This window comes from Augochlora pura, chromosome 8, assembly GCF_028453695.1.
Source record: "Augochlora pura isolate Apur16 chromosome 8, APUR_v2.2.1, whole genome shotgun sequence".
Taxonomy (NCBI): domain Eukaryota; kingdom Metazoa; phylum Arthropoda; class Insecta; order Hymenoptera; family Halictidae; genus Augochlora; species Augochlora pura.
The window spans coordinates 11,374,949-11,391,991 of NC_135779.1; the positions used below are offsets into that span (position 1 = coordinate 11,374,949).

General features: G+C 36.5%; 1 protein-coding gene across 6 annotated transcripts in view; it reads right to left on the reverse strand.

Annotated features, from left to right (window-relative positions):
- The window catches only part of Raskol (Ras GTPase-activating protein raskol), a 335,723-nt gene that overhangs the window by 291,027 nt on the left and 27,653 nt on the right, over nucleotides 1-17,043 (reverse strand). For 4 of the 6 annotated variants that reach the window (XM_078189689.1, XM_078189688.1, XM_078189687.1 and 1 more), the window contains one exon: nucleotides 3,208-3,324. The exons of the other annotated variants lie outside the window; for them this stretch is intronic. In XM_078189689.1, the coding sequence (XP_078045815.1) occupies nucleotides 3,208-3,324 (117 nt within the window). The remainder of the gene's footprint in view (nucleotides 1-3,207; nucleotides 3,325-17,043) is intronic. 6 annotated transcript variants of the gene reach the window in all.

The following is a 17,043-nucleotide window of genomic DNA, read 5'->3' on the forward strand; positions in this document are numbered from 1 at the left end:
ACGTTCCGTGGCATGTGTACCACCGGTGGTACACGTTAAACTTGATCTTCAGGCCAAGTGTACCACCGGTGGTACACGCAGTCATATTTATTTAATGCGCTGAAAACATATATTTTATGACAAATGTAATTCTGTGAAATATATTGTTGCGCGTTCTCGACGTCCGTCGCGGCATCCCGTGTAATCTTTATTTTATTACAGTTAACAATAACTATTAACACTAATAACAATATATCTGAATCTATTATTATTTATATACGTTCTCTCGCTTCGATAGCTCGAGAGAGTCTCTCGACTGACTGTCGATTCAACGATTCCGTGACAACCCCGAACTTCTTCTATTTCCTTAGGGGTTGTTCACTACGAAGTATTTCTTCATTACGGCGATTCCACATGATCAACCGCCGTAACAATATTTCAACCGAAAAAATCATGTATTATACAAAATGCAAGTATAGAACAAAACAAATAAGTTTATTTATTTGTTATATATACAATAATTATTAATTTACATTTAATATATCAATATTTAGTCAAAATATCAGATGGCCTGAAGGGCAAGTCAGGCAAAAATGACTTGGCACGGAACGTGTTAAAGAGGCTTGTGTTAGCCGTAAACGTGGGATGCTCAGCATTTAAAGAAGGTACATAGTTCGAAAATGAAGCGGAGCGGTCCGAATAGACAGAAACGGCGGCCGGAACAATGTTGAGAGCTCGAGTACCATGGAATTCCCCGATCGAATAACTGGTTCCTCCGGAAAATAAGTTCGGAGGAGCAATTCCTTTGGCAGAATGCGGATACTCCGCAAGGTCGGCGAAGTCCGCCATCGACGATCCGGAATTATTTCGGAATGGAACGGGAATATGGGTCACCGTTTACACATCACCGTGTCGGAATACGAATGCCGCAGTTTCACCCGGGGAAATTCTTTTCGCGTCCTCCTCCCCAGCCGCGGAACCAGTTCACCGGCCCTCCTCTCTGCACTCTGCCCTGCATCCTGCGGCCGCCGCTGTCCATGGATCGGTCCCAGTATTGCGGTTCCGTTGCGCCATTTCCCGCCGCCCTTTCCGCCGATCGAGACGCGTAAAAATATCGCTGGCCATCGTCCAAACGCGCGATCTTCTTGCGTAAACATTCGAAAAACCACACGGCGCATCCACGTGGTCGAAACGGGCCAGGAAAATCGAGCCCAGAAACAGAATTCAGTTCTCGCGCGCTCTGTTCGCTGCTTATGCTGGTTTCGGCGCCAACGAATGAATCATCGGGCAATCGAATTGCATAATTTCTCGCGAAGATTCGAATATATTGTCGACGCTGGACAAATTCTTCAATTTATATATTTACTTCCTGCACGTCGAATATTATTCAAAGGACATGCTATTTTGTTTTCCACTTATTTGAATGACTGCGATCATTCTTGAAGTAACGATATTTAAAATGTTGTTTAAAATATTATTTTAGACAACATATTATTTTATTTTACAATTATTTGAGATAGTCGCAGCAATTATATGCTGAATTGAGTATTATTTAAGTAAATGTTCACTCTTTATACATTCATTTTTATCAGACATGTATAAGATCTAATAATTATTTATACGTTGTTCCAAAGGAATCATTGTTATGCAATAATATGCCTGTTATAAATTCATGTCATAGGTATTTTTGTTTTACATGCATTTATGCATTGCATAATGCAAAGTGATTTTTGTTAAATCAAATAAAATGGTCCGGAAGGAATGAATTATATTCTTCTACAAATATTTAGAATTATTTATATGATTTTTATATAATTATTATATGATTAAATGATTTTTATATTGTTCCTATGTGATTTAAATGATTTAAATGATTTTTATATAATTTTTATATGATTCAAATGATTTATATGATTTTTATATAATTCTTATATGATTTAAATGATTTATATGATTTCTATACAATTCTTTTATGATTTAAATGATTTATATGATTTTTATATAATTCTTATATGATTCAAATGATTTATATGATTTCTATACAATTCTTTTATGATTTAAATGATTCAAATGATTTTTATATAATTCTTATACAATTCAAATGATTTATATGATTTTTATACGATTTATATGATTTTTACCAAGTCAAACAAAAAGGACTAGAAATAAAAGGACGAACATTTGAAAAAACGGTGATTTATGAGTCCTTCAGCAGAGTCGAATTGGGACGCGAAAATCGAAGTTGTAAAGGAGAATTAGTCTCCGCCTCCTTCTCCTTGACTCTCGAAGCTTTTCCTTTCCGACCGGAAGCATCGAAGCGCGCCAATATAGAACTGGGACGAGGAAACGTCGAACAACTGGTGAACACGAGCAGGGATTTCCTTGGACTTTTGGCTCCTTTTTGCGCTTTCTTCCTTGGCTGATGCTCGATACAGAGACGACGACGCGACGCCGAATATGGGTCGTCGCAACGCTGTCTCCAAGGATCGCGTTGATTTTGCGGTTGTTTGTTATTTACGTTAGGAAAATGGATTTCGAAATTCGATGAGATATGAAACGCGAATGCCTCGTTGGATTTCTTACGAATTTATATGTTTTGAAGCGTGAATGTTTCTGAAATGTTGCTGTTCCTCGACAGATTGTCTATAAAAATGGGATCAATAAACAAACGTGTGTTGTATATTTTAATAGCTGTATTGTTGAAGGTATTTATTATTTCGTTTAGATTATATATTATTACGATTTTAATATTATTCTCTATTATTATATTACTCAAAAGAAATATAGCTCGAATTAATTTCATGATACTAAGAGACATCTTTTTCTTTTGACAATAATTTTAATGACTCGAAAACAATACAGCCGTATTTTAAATTCATTCAATGATTCACTCTTTCCATTTAATTTTCCTATTTCTTTCATAAATGTATTATTAAAACTCACCTATATTTCGCAATAACAATTTAATTAAATAACAATAGACGAATGTCTGTTTAGTTATTATTTCAAAAAGTAACGTACTCGTACTCAGTTTATTCAAATGCATTCTCCTTTAATAACAGGTATACCTACCTCAATACAAGTCGAACGTCAAATCAAAGAAAATATATTAAAAAATCTATAATATAAGAAAACTATTAAATGTACCGATTAAAGTGTGACGCATACGATATTTCGAATAATTGTTACATATGTTAGAGAAAGTAACGCTTGTAATAACACACTTACTTTCCACGAAAAGATGGCTCGGATCGTGCACGCACAACATCGACATATCAGAGTCCATAGTGTGTCTCATTTTCATTCCACTTCTCGGAAAGGTGGTAAACCTTCTTAACAATGGCGCTATAGAAACATCAGAATCATTTTACGAAAACAATATTCAATGTTCGATACAAGCGATAGCCAAGAATGCTTCCGAAGCGAAGTGCATACGTCGATGCAACGACGAAGTCGGCAATGCTTGACTGCGAAGCTATTAAAATGGCAGAATTTTATTGAAAAAAGCAAGGGAACATATTAAACAAAACAAGCAGGGATGAATTGCAATGAAAGTGCTCCACTTCGACACATGTACATTCGACACGTGTAAATGTCGAAAGAGAAATCATTTTTCTTTCGATGTAGCAATATGTAATTGTTTAATCATCGAATTGCGACGTCATTTTACGTAATAAATTTCTGATCGCCGTGTACACCGGGTTGTCCCACACAATTATACAGAAATGCGACGATCTATTATTCAAGCTTCGAAGTTACGATGTGTCACAGTCGGAGATAATTATAGATGCATTGATTCAATATAAAACGAACACTGCTGAACGAGTGAACTATGCCAGATAACGAATTCGATGTGAAATATTGCTTCCATGAGATAAAACTCATTGGTTTAATGCAGAGTTCCAAGAGTTCGATGTCGTAAATTGTATCGTGCAGAAACTTTGTCACGATTTCATAGAACGGTTGCGTTAAAATGTGATATCGCAAATAAAATCTGAAACTGTCATGTAATTTGTTTGAAAGAAGCTGGTATCAATTTGTTCGGCGACATAAACGCTGTTGTGGTTGATAGAACACATCAAATTTGATTCTTTAATGTTTACATCAGACTGAATGTAAAATTCTGTTTTTAAATTTTATTTAAAATTGTATTTTATTCAATCACTGTTGCTATCTAATAGTAAAAATTTCCTGGTACGTAAAAGCCTTAATTGAAAAATTAAGCCTCAATTTTTAATATTAGACTGCTGATTTTTAAGCAAAATAGAAATTGTCCGCATGAATTGTAAGCAATATTTACTAAATAACGAGTACACTTTTTCTTTTATTATTTTAGTAGATTTAAATGACATTTTTGAATTCTTTGAATTTTTGTAATATTTTAAATTATAACTACTGAATTTGAAGTCTATCTACTTTGGTAATATATATTAATGTACGAATAATAAATTTAATAATGATAAATGATAACCTACTATTCTATTAATCTAAAAGTTCACTTTAATTGGACAAATGAAACAGACACCTTATTGTCATCAGTAATTAATATCAAATTAATAACAAAATACGAAACAATGAAGATATTCGAAGTACTAACGCACATCGTTACATAATTTTCATATTAATAAAATCATTACGATAATAAATGAATTTCATAAAGCCTCTACATTCTCCAATTGATGCAAACAATTTTTATTTTATACAAAGAGTCCCATAGACCGCACATTTTATACAATTTTATACAATTTTAATAAAAATAGCTAAGTCAAGTTTCAACCAATGAAAATATTAAAATAATTTAAATCCATCCATTATTTTCAACTCGCTGACATTATTAAGCAAACAAGGACATTTCTATTTGTCTCGTTTTCGTTGTAATCGACGAGGATAAGTTTCATGCCCAGAGAATCGTGATCAACAAAGGGATCATTCACCCCAATCATATTTCCGTCAAATAAATTTTTCCAGCTGGCTAAACGCAACATCTTAAATTGAGAACCGCTGCGGCAATCGCAGATATCAGCCACAAAACGCGGAAATACGTCCGTGAGCCTATCTGCATCATGTTGCGAGCAGGGCTGTCTGCATCGACGGCGTGCACATGCACCGACTCACACACGCCGCGGTCCATTCATTTCCACAACAATAATTGCAGCGAGTCACTCCGATTGAATTCACGCCCATTCTCATCGCATTACAGTTACTTCCATTTGCATCGTACAATGGGAAACAGTGCCGACTTTGCATTGTAATTCACGGTTTCTGTGTCTTCCGTTGCACCGCCGTGTGTCCGCGATTAGAAAGCGGTTTCGGGAATGCGTAACCATTTATCTTCCATCTTCTGGCACGTCGGGGTTGCTGCTTCTAATCAATTCCGCCAGATACGCGATAGGTGACTGTCATTTTTACGCCGGGTCCCATCCCGCCGTCGTCCGCGGCCCGCCATTGTTCCTCGTTCGACAAAACAGGAAATCCTGTTCAAATTGCTGCGATTTTCGTCTCATTATCTATCCGCGGCACGAATTTAGATTCTGATCGGACCACTCCGGTAAACCTCTTCTCTGGGTACTAATTCGGCGCTTAAGTTCTCTCGCAGACAAATTAATTGCGCGACAATTATTTTGCTGAATTATTTCAATCAGATATCACAGTTTCTCTCGTGTAAAAATTCTATTGTCGATCTACTAATGCGGTACTCAACATTTTGAGTAAATAAATTATATCGTAATTTTGTTGCTGAACTGCTAATGACATTCGAGCTTCCGAATGGATAAATTAATTACGATTTGATTAATGATTCTGATAAATATAATAATAGTAAACTTTAGACTAAAATAATAGCGCAATGCACAAGATAATAGCGGAGTGTCTATCAATATCACAAGTTTGATTCTACGAGTAAATAATGAATTTAGATAATAAATTAAATAAATAAATTTAAATATTAAATGTCAAATATAACTTATGTCCTTTCATTAAAAATGTCAATGTTTTCATATACCAAGTTAGGTTTTAAACTAAGGTAATTTAAAAAATAAAATTGCAAAATTTGGAGAATCGTAAAGGTTGACTCGAAAAGTCAATTAGTCAATCAGTATGAAGCAGAGTCAATTTTATTCTGACACAGAATAGTCCCGACAAATCGAGGTCGCTGCAACGTCGCGTCGCTACAATTCTCCGAATCTCCATGTCAAAGCAGCATCAAAATTCCATGCACAGTAAAGCAGCATTATCTCCCGAAAGCTGTACCCGAAATTCGACGCGTGGCGCATTACAATTACCGATACTAGATTTTCCCACGGGACGGGATAAAGTCTCGTCTTTCGGCGCCGACGTAATTCATTGAATTCGTTGCTAGAGGTTCAATCGGCTCGACACGTTCCCCGCCGTTCCACCGTAACACGCTAAACATCCGCATCGAAACTTCCCGACACCCTTTTACTCCTATTCAGTCGCCTAACTCGCGATATTGCATTTCCATAATTTATCCAGCGCGGAAACTTTCGTGCGCGATCTAGTTCCCCAAGTTCCATTAACCTCCGTCTGCGTGATACTCGATAATACGAATAATCTTCTAATCGTGTCAACACGAAACAGCCGAGTATTCTGTCGCACAATTTATTATTTAAAAGAATCTATATTTAAGGATGTCTTTATTTAAATTTTTAGAAAATTTTCTTTTCGCTTTTTCGTCTCTTTATTTGTATCCTTCGTAAACTGATTCTAAGAAAATATTATAATATTGTAACTGAAATCTTATTGTTGAAATGTTATAATTAATTCGTTAAACTAGTTCGTAATTTTATACTGAAAATCCAAAACCATAACGGCAATTACAGTCTTAATATTTATCTTGTCATCTTCACGAGACCATCAGATTTTTAATTGAGAATTGAGCTGTTTTTTTTAAGTTGATATTTTACTTAGGAGTGAAAATAATTTATTTTTTAGTGGAAATAGTTCATGCTGCAATAAAAACTCTCTTTTTAGTGAATGATATATTGAACGTTGAGAAATTGCATTTTTGTATGCAACTATGATCACAATGCATTAATTCCTTTCTGAAAAATTGTCGATATTGCGTTTTATTGAGACTGTTCAACAGACATAGATCAATAATAAATTTAACATTACGTATGACTATTTAAATACATTTAATCACTTTACAAAGTAAAGTATACAATAAGTTGTCTCTTGCGATATCTATTTAAAATTTTTCAAACATGTAGACACAAATTTCTTTCAAGAAAAGCAAAATTGATTCTATCAAGTGATTCTGTAACACTAGTTAAATTTGAGAAATCCTTGATAATGAAAATAAAATTCAAACAAAATGGAAATTTCAGAGAATTAAATGATTACATTTATTGTAACAGAAATAGTATCCATAATTCATAGTGCAAACGTTAGAAATCATTCTTTCGGCCGGAAAATCTATTCTTTTAATCAATTTTCCAAAGAAAATTTTCCCTGAAAATCGAAAACCATTTTTCAAGTTCAACTTAATTTTATCAAACGCAATACTGTACAATAAAAAATATAAAATGTTCTACAATTACAGGTGATTTATGCACTTGCACAATAAAATTAATTATCAATACCCATTATTTTAATTACAAGACTATTACAAAAGCTATAATATCTTACAACTTCGAATGTATAAATTAAAACCAACAAGTACCGATCAGTTCCAGTAAAATCACATCGTTGATTTCAATTTTTTCAAAGAATCGATTCTCAAGATTCGATTCGTGATCGATCCATTAAAGGGAATCGAACGTCACTAAATCAAAGTCGATCGATTCGAGCTGCGACGGACGACGAGAGCGCGTTTAAAGAGAATCGTTCGATTGGTCGCAGGGCGGGGAGCCGAAGAAAATGGGCGAACAAAGGCGCGGCACGTAATGAGGAAAGACCATCAACATTGTAACTACGATGCACTTCCTGCGAACGACGTATTCCTGTCGGCCGTACAAGGAGGTTGAGTCATGCGACAACGTAGGAGGAGCAAGATGGACCTATCCCACTGTCCGATAAGACGATTCCTCCTCTGTTGGCAACGCGACGCAACAACGCTCGGAGCGAGCGTTCCCTTCCTAGAATCGAAGCCATTAATAATACGACCCGATCGGGATAATTTGATGTCCAGCGGGACGAGGTACTTCAATATCCACCGCTTGATTCGTTTATTCGTTTAATTTAAAGAGCCGCTGCATACGAGCATCGTTGACGCGTCGGGTTCGTATAAGTTGCTCAACTGCCTCGACAAATGCGGTAACCGTTCCTGCCGAGGATACGATTAAAATTAATGAAGTGTTCGTTCGTTCGTTTAATGATCCGACTGACATTTCAGACTCTTCGCTGACAAGTGGTGTAAATCCCGTTCCTTGATATTGTGAAAATTCGACATCTGTGTAACAGTTTCTAGAAAAATTCAGAACAGAATGCGGCTTTATTGTAAGGAAATATAGTGAAAGAGTAGTAATTATGATAACATCGTTTACTGTTCGACGACCGACAAACGATATCGTAACGGACAATACAGTACCGTTGCTACACTGAATTTTGTTGTAAAAATGTGACTAACAGCATATGGCAATTAATGTGGAAGTAAGATTAATTTCTTTTATATTTCTTGTACGACAAGAAATTCTATAATTTAATTATTTCATGACTCATTCGATAATTTACATCCGCCTAATTTGATTAGACATTGTTATATAAATTTCGTAATATTGCATATATTTTGCCAAGTCACGAATAAAACAACGAGTCCAAAAAACAAATGTACGCGTTAAAAAGATTTATAGTTTCCGCCGTATCACACTTTCTCCGCGTCGTCGGAACGAAAAGCATCGTCTTCCGAGTGAAACCTCGTCGAAGTTCCTCCCGTTCGACCAGAAGAGTTTGACGAGACGACTTTCTTTACCCCTTTCGCGATTATCTCGTTGCCATTTGGCGTCTGCAGCTCTGCCGTCAGGCCAGACTTCCTTTTGCAAACGACAGATGTCGAGAGAGAAAGAGAGAGAGAGAGAGAGAAACGAGCGAGAAAGGTTAGACGATCGGCCGAGCAAAAGAGACGTCGCGACGCGTAGAAAGGAGCGAAGCGGAAGAAGAAACCCCGTTCGAAACAAAGCGGCCATTACTCTTGTACCCCAGCTGACGGGAGAAGTCATAAAATCGTTCGTTATTATTGTACGTCTTGTAACAGGAAAAGGAGATTCGCGACACGATAAACGTCTCCGAATTCGAGCTTCGTTCGAAATCGAGAGATCGAAAATCGATTCAACTCAATTGAACAGAGTCGCATTATCATACCTGATTACAATTTTATAAATGGTTAAAATTATCCATTCGATATGTTTCAATAGGAAGTAAATTCGTGAGATTGTAATATTTTCTTAATTGTATATTGAATTATATATTGTGCTTAAGTTTGAGAATATAAATATCGAGATTATTAATTGTGGAATATTATGAAGGTTGTTGCAAAATTAATGTTAAAATAATTAGAAGCAGATATACAACTTCGTTTCACTTTTGAAAATGAATTTCGTTGATACAAGAACACAACGTGTGAACATACCTAATATAAAATAGAAAATAAAACTCATAAATTCAGTAATGCACGTGACGACACACTCTAAGATTCACAAAATGTTCATACAACAAAAAGACTCGCTTAGATGTTCGACTCACAGTCACCATCGTACTAAAAATTATCCATACATGGTTGACATGGCAGTCAAAGTGTTAACAAAATAAATATTACTGTTAATTTCGATGAATTGCTTAAGTGATCGAAATAAATTGATACAAAATCAGTTCAACAGAATAAACAACACTCAACAATAAAAGAAAAATGTCCGAGTTACTCAGATTGAAGTAACAAACATTTCTAAGTAGAAAATAAATTACAGTCTCTTTCTCAAAAGAAAGAAATCTAACCTAATTTCCAAATTTTTGTACGTGAAGTTGAGATTGCGTCATATTAACGCGCTTTGTAAACCTAGTGTTAATATTGGCCAAGTTACGTGCGGAACGAGAGACGTGATTAGGCGAAGCAGGCGACCGATTCCCCTTGCTCTTCGCGTCGATTACTTTATTGGTGTTCTTGTTCACTAATAGAAGTGGATTTCAGGAGCTTATAGACAATTAGGGACTACGAGCGTGCACGGGATACTCCCTCGCCCATCGACAGAAACTATACCATCTTTTCAGCAACGAACAGTACATTCGCAAGGCTAACAAAACAAAAAGATTCGCTAAATGTCCGACTAACATTCGCCATGGCTCCAGATAGCGACACTAAATAGTTTAAACAATTTTATACAATTTTGATTTCGTATCCGTAGTTTACTATATCAAATTAAATATAAGTTTACTATATAGTTCACTATATAAACAGTAAAGGTGTGTTTCGAGTAAACGTGTCAAGCGAAGCCAGCCCGTGGAAACGTTGCGCGACAGTTCTTAAGAACAAGCTGTGCTTATAAGGTCGTCGACGACCGACAAATCACCTAGTTAACACGCAAAAGATTGAGTGATTTTTTTTTAAGGGTTACACGTCGCCGATCAAATCGACAGGACCAAATTTTCATTCCAGCCGCGGCTCGACCACCTTACAGTTGTCCCGGGTTGGCGTAATTAGTCCGGTTCAAGCGGACTGGCCAAACGCGTACGGGTCTAATCGAGTACGAGGCGAGCAAGCCACGGCGTCGCAGTCACAATTAAGCAACAGTATATACCGGTGGTTAAATTATACCCCGTGTAACCGAAGTACAGGACCGTAGGATCGCGTTACGCAGGGCCACAGCATTGTCTCCTTGAGTTACCAAAGCGACAAGTACCCTGTCCAGTGTATGGGGTCGCTGTCTTCTTCTCTCGTCGCCCCCCACCGCCTATCGACCTTGAGAATTCTGGAACTTGATCTGACCCACGGGGACAATTAACGATTCGCAAAAAAAAGAACAACTAGTCGAGCCGGACGCAACTTCTTTCGTTGTGGAAGGAACGGAAACGGTAGCGAAATGTGAGAACTTTCGAAGTTACCGGCGATACTCTTGCCTGAAAACACAATCGGTTCTGGAAGCTTTTGTTCTATCGTATGATAGTTAAGGTAAACGTTTGTTAGTCACTTATCGGATTAATAAGAGTTACATTTATTTGTGGGTAAGTTTATCTGAACGTATAGCGTGAACGCTTTAATTACAAGAAAATGTGCAACCCTTTCGATGACCTGGTCATAGGATAGAAATCTACGCGTGGCTCAGTCATTGAAAACTTTAATTAATCATTATTGATTAAGTTATTGAACATCTAATGATTAGACGTGCTACTGCAAGCACCTGTTGTTTAATTATATTTAAATGAAGTAAAACGTGGAACATAGAAAATTTATGATTAATTCATATATTAAAGTACGATGAAAATATCGAATGAAAAGATCTAACTTTGGTCAGAAAGCGTGAAAATATTGTATATTATCATTAACAGGAAAGGTTAATACAATTTTAAATCCGAATAAATAGAAAATATTATTAATACATTACACACATGATTTCTCGACTATTCTATATAATATTTTTTTGCATAATATATATCCTATATCCTAAATCACCATTGGTTTTGTCATAAAAAGAAATGTTTGACGAACACTAGTCTGCTTAAGTAATAGTCTAATTATAAATACAAAGCTTAATATTCATGAAAATATAAATTGATCCGTGATCACTGACCATGTCAAATCGCTACGCCGTTTACCTTACTTCATTAACCCTTTGACTACTGTCGGCGCCTATTGGCGTCCGAAACATGTTGTCATCCCAGCACTGTGGACGCCAGAAGGCGTCCAGATCAAATTTCGCCTGTTTCGCCCATTTATTATTCAATTTGATGATTAAATATTGTAGAAAAAGCTTAAAATTAATGTTCACTTCAAGTAATATTGTTTTAATGTAATAGAATTCAGTATATTGAATATTTTAATATACTTCTTCAGAAAAACGAAAAACTTCGCCGTACTCAGCGGACGTCGCGACTTAATTCGTGTCGTACCGTAGACCGGTGCATGCCAAAGTCTGCCGTAGCCAAAGGGTTAAATAAAGAAAGGAAATTCTCATTGATCACTGTTGAAATGTATTCGGCATTTCGTAATGTTTATTTTTTATATTGAAACGCTTTATTGATCAAGCAAATGTTGAAAGAGCGAGGCAATGTTTGCGATACGATTGTTCTACTTGTTCAAATGTTGCGCCGCGGTATTCGTTCCAACAAATAATACTGCGGTTTTCTGTCACTGTACGAAAAAGTGATACAGAATGTTTCGATGTTGTTTGTAGCATCGAGAAAAACGAAATTTAATAAAGCAAAGAAGTTGCCGATATTAAAAATATAAAAGATATTAAATATAAGATATTAATAGATATTAAATACAAGAAAATATTTTTGCATCATTAAAACGAATAAAATTTTTACGCTCTAGACAAATAATTCAATTCTGCACAACATTTTTCTTCAAATTAAATTCTTTCTTTAATTACTTTCCTAGAGTTGCAAACACTTATTTTTATTATTATATAATTTGCAGTTTAGTAGACAATTTCTCTTGTAACAACGCGTGTGTTCTCTTATAATTTTAAAATTATACTTGTATAAAAAATTCTTACTATAAATATCTCCCATAGTTAATACACAATTTTCTGTTATATAAAAAGTCGCCAAATGTTTCCCCATTAGCGAGATAAATCCGAAAGTACGGCGGAACAATGGCGCTCGAAATCCCCCGATAATCTGTTTACCTTGCCGCGAGGGACACCCGGTATAAACGAGCACCGATCCCCCAAAGTCTGGCCCAGTTGGACAGCGGGTTGAGAGTGGAATAGCAGGGCCGACAGTGATTTTTAATTAAATGTACGCACGTTTCAATTAAAATCCTCCGTTGTCGGCGTTTCTCGCGGCGCTCCCACCCCTCCTCATCGTTCTCTCGCCCCGGATAGCCAACCCTTCGAAACCGCCTTCTGTCCTATCATCTCCCGTCTCCGTCCAACAGACACGAGCTTTGATTGCTGTTCCTCGCCCGCGTCCCGATTCGTTCCCGCTCTCGTCCGATGTTTCAGCAGATGTCGCCGGACCTCGATCCACCCCCCTTTTCTTCTAACCCGTGAAAACGACATCCCCGGTTACACCGCGAAAAATTCGCGGCGCAGGAACCGCCGAGCAAATGAAAATTTCATCACGCCCGAAAAACTCTCTTCCGATCCATCGCCTAGTTTTCCGTGCGCACGGTGACATAGAAACGCGAGGAGAATTGGAACGGTTATCTATAACATTGTTGGAACTCTTATGGAAGAGATTGGTTAATTAAAGTTTCTTTTTCCAATTATTTGTTTATCGATATTGCGTCAATTGCTGGGTCATTAGCAACCACGAAAAGAACACAGAGATACGGCAATCTATATTTTATGAAATTGAACGAGTCCAAAGAATATGTATTTTAAAATCACATAGCATCGTAAAAGGATGATATTTAAGGTTAAGGTAATTCTAAGGTTATGTTACATTTATGTTAAGGTGATATAAAAATGCGAGGAAAATTGGATCGGTGATTTAAACAATTTTTGATGCCTATGGAAGTAATTGAATTGATGAATTAAAGTCTCTTTTCGCAATTATTTGTTTATCGAGATTGCGTCAATTGCTAGGTCATTAGCAACCACGAAAAGAACACAGAGATACGACAATATATATTTTATGAAATTGAACAAGTCCAAGGAATATGAATTTCAAAACCACACGGCGCTGTAAAAGGATGAAAATTTATTCAAGCAGTTAATTCCAAGGAAGTGAGAATGATTCATATAACGATATAAATAAAAGGCAGCAGTAAACACACATCGTCCGCGGTTATTTCACGATCGTTTCGTTATTTGAGAGTGGTGAAAGTGGTGAAAAAATAATCAAAGTTATTATTATTTATGGTAGAACATCTCTTATCATATTATAATACGCACGTGTGTGACAATCGTTAATAATTTTCGAAAAAGTTTTCCAAAATGTATTGAAACAGGTATCGATTTTCAACTCTTAATGTAAAATTGTTCAGTATCAACTCGAAATAACTTTTACCTTGTTGCCGATATCTAAACAAAAATTCAACAAAACATATGTGTATTTTTATCTTCTATTATTTCTAATATAGGAATACAAGGATCTAATATTGTGCTAAAATCATTTTAAATATACAGAGCGTCTCAGCTGAAGGAGATTGCCAATAACGTCCTGAATAATTATAACTACAAAGCGACTTTCACATATTGACCGATATTTATACAAAAACCGAGGAACAAGTTAAATTTATAAATTTCTATTGTGTATGATTTCTAACATAGAAATAAACAAATACGAGGTTTCGTTAAGCTATCACTTAAATATCACTAAAAATATCAAAGTTAGTTTGAATCTATAATTATCCACTGCTCTCTGAATATATTATATTACATTGAATATATTACATTAAAGTGAATGTATTATATTAAATTAAATATATTGTATTAAAGTGAATATATTATATTAAATTGAATATATTATATTAAAGTGAATGTATTATATTAAATTGAATATATTATATTGAAGTGAATATATTATATTAAATTGAATATATTATATTAAAGTGAATATATTATATTAAATTGAATATATTATATTAAAGTGAATATATTATATTAAATTGTCCTTATTTCCAAAGCAGCAAAATATAAACACACAGATACGTAGACTGGATTTTCTCCGCGTTCTGTAATCCTGCCGACCAGGACCAGAATTGAATAATTTTCGAGGTCGAGAACAGATGACATAGTGGTCGGTCGGCTCCGTAAACATGCCACGGCACGCGGGGAGTAATCACAAATAAAATCGTGCCATTATTTGATCGGTAATGGGGATATCCACCTCTTGTTTATGAACGTGCATCGCGTCGTTATGTATTGAAAGGCTCGTGGAGGGGCCACGCTAATTACGGCGATCGGCTCGCGCTCGCGCTTACAAGTCAGCGTTCAGGCCGGCAATTAAATGCTTTCATCAAACACGTGGCACTTACGTCAGACCATCTGCCTGCCGACGATCTTGCTGACTAGGTGACGCGATTGTTAGTGTATTTCGTTGGGAGATCGAGACTGTTGCCGCCCATCCGGTCGCCGTTTTGCTCCTATCTCTAGATCCTAGACGTTCTAGCGCGATCCGCGACACCATGAAAGCGCTACCGATATCTACATACTGCTGCTAAACTATCTCTTTACGGTGCGATTCGAAACGCCATCAAAATCTTAGACTCGCGGAACGAGCTCTTGGATTCCGAGGGACCTCTTAATTAGGTACTTGCACAGCTGGAGCGATTATGTCGGTTGTAATACTTGCGAAGACGTTTGAACCTCTTTCGCGAGGCTATTCGCGAATCGCGATTCGCATGTTAGCGTTCACAATATTTAATTGCAACAGTTAATTCGCTGCTTTAAAATAAAGCTGCTTCCTTATCGATTCAGAACATTTTTCTAATTATTTTTTAATACATTCTTCAATATAATATGGATATATTTATAATAACAGTTCTTCATTCTTATGACGAATTAGAATTTTTAAATGGTAAGACAGTGTTCGAGTTCTAAATGCTTTTGTTATTGATCCTATGCAGTGAAATAATTCTTTTAACTGTTGAATAATATTTATCTGTATTATAATAAAGGGCGAGCTTAATCTCAAATCATGAATCGTTATCTCAAAATTTTACAGAAAATCAAGATCGTCTGTAGCAATTGCGAGATATAAAAGTTACATAGACATTTCTTTCTTGAATAACTTCAATGAGTCAGTATAACAGTATTTTCTAAAATTTCGCAAATGCACTGTGTTGCATTTAAAGAACTCATTTCTCTCGTAAATCAAATCAATACTGAATAGATAAGCACGAAAGATAGACACACATAAATAACACAGTTAAGATTTAATACCAATAAATCCGACATACTTATGGTAACGTTGTATATAGAAAAATAAAAATTTTGATATATTTTTCATTTTCTTTAATTTATAATGTACAACCCATGTGGAGAACATCATTGCACGTTACCGTAAATAAATTTGAAGATATCCTACTTCTTATATAGAATTCATTAAAAATCAAAGTCCAATATACCAAAAACCACGACAAAACACCGACGCTCGAGGCACAATAAATACCATCGCGCGACAAAACCGACTCAGCTTTATCTTTCCTTAAATGTCAGACGTTCCGTCATCGGTCGCGACGATAAATAATAAAACAGCTCCTACAGTATCGCATGCCGAACTCGCTCTGTTCCCGGTGCGCCCGCCACCGCAACCAGAAATCGTTATTATCGTCCCCGGTATCAAAGGAATACAAGGAATCGAAATTCCGGTTACGACGACCGCGCACGGGCCCCCGAACGAATTTCGTCGAAGCTGAATCTTTCCGTGACAATGCCGTCCGTTTGCTTGGCCAATCACGCGAGAAGACACGCGCGGCACGGCGATACACAGCAGGAGGAGGCTCAATGACGCGAGACAAACAGGCGCTGCGGTTTCTATTTCCGCAAATATACCGGGCACCGGCGTAATTTACGTATATCTCGCGGTGCGGTTATTAAGAAGCCCGTCGATGCCAGCGGTCTCGTACCGAAGGAAACGCTCCGGCAGGGCGAGATTTAGAAGCGGAACAAACACGGAAAGTTGCGCGAACGCGACCAGAGTTTCGCCCGATAAACGAAATGACAAATGAAGTAGAAACGAGATAGAAATGCTAATGAGTAGAGAGAGAGACCGCGGATATTATGCACGCGTGCTTTCGTCGATGCCGAATCGAGTTCTGTTCGTGTTTCATTTCGGTTTATCGCCGGCATATATCTTGTTTATGTTCTTTAATATCACGGTCCACGGGAAATGTTCGTTATCTGGCGGATTTCAGCCTTTCGGAAGTTTTAGAACTTTTAAGAATGTTAATTAGCGGACCGCCAACTTTGTGCATTTCCGACAAAGCTGATAAAATATGAA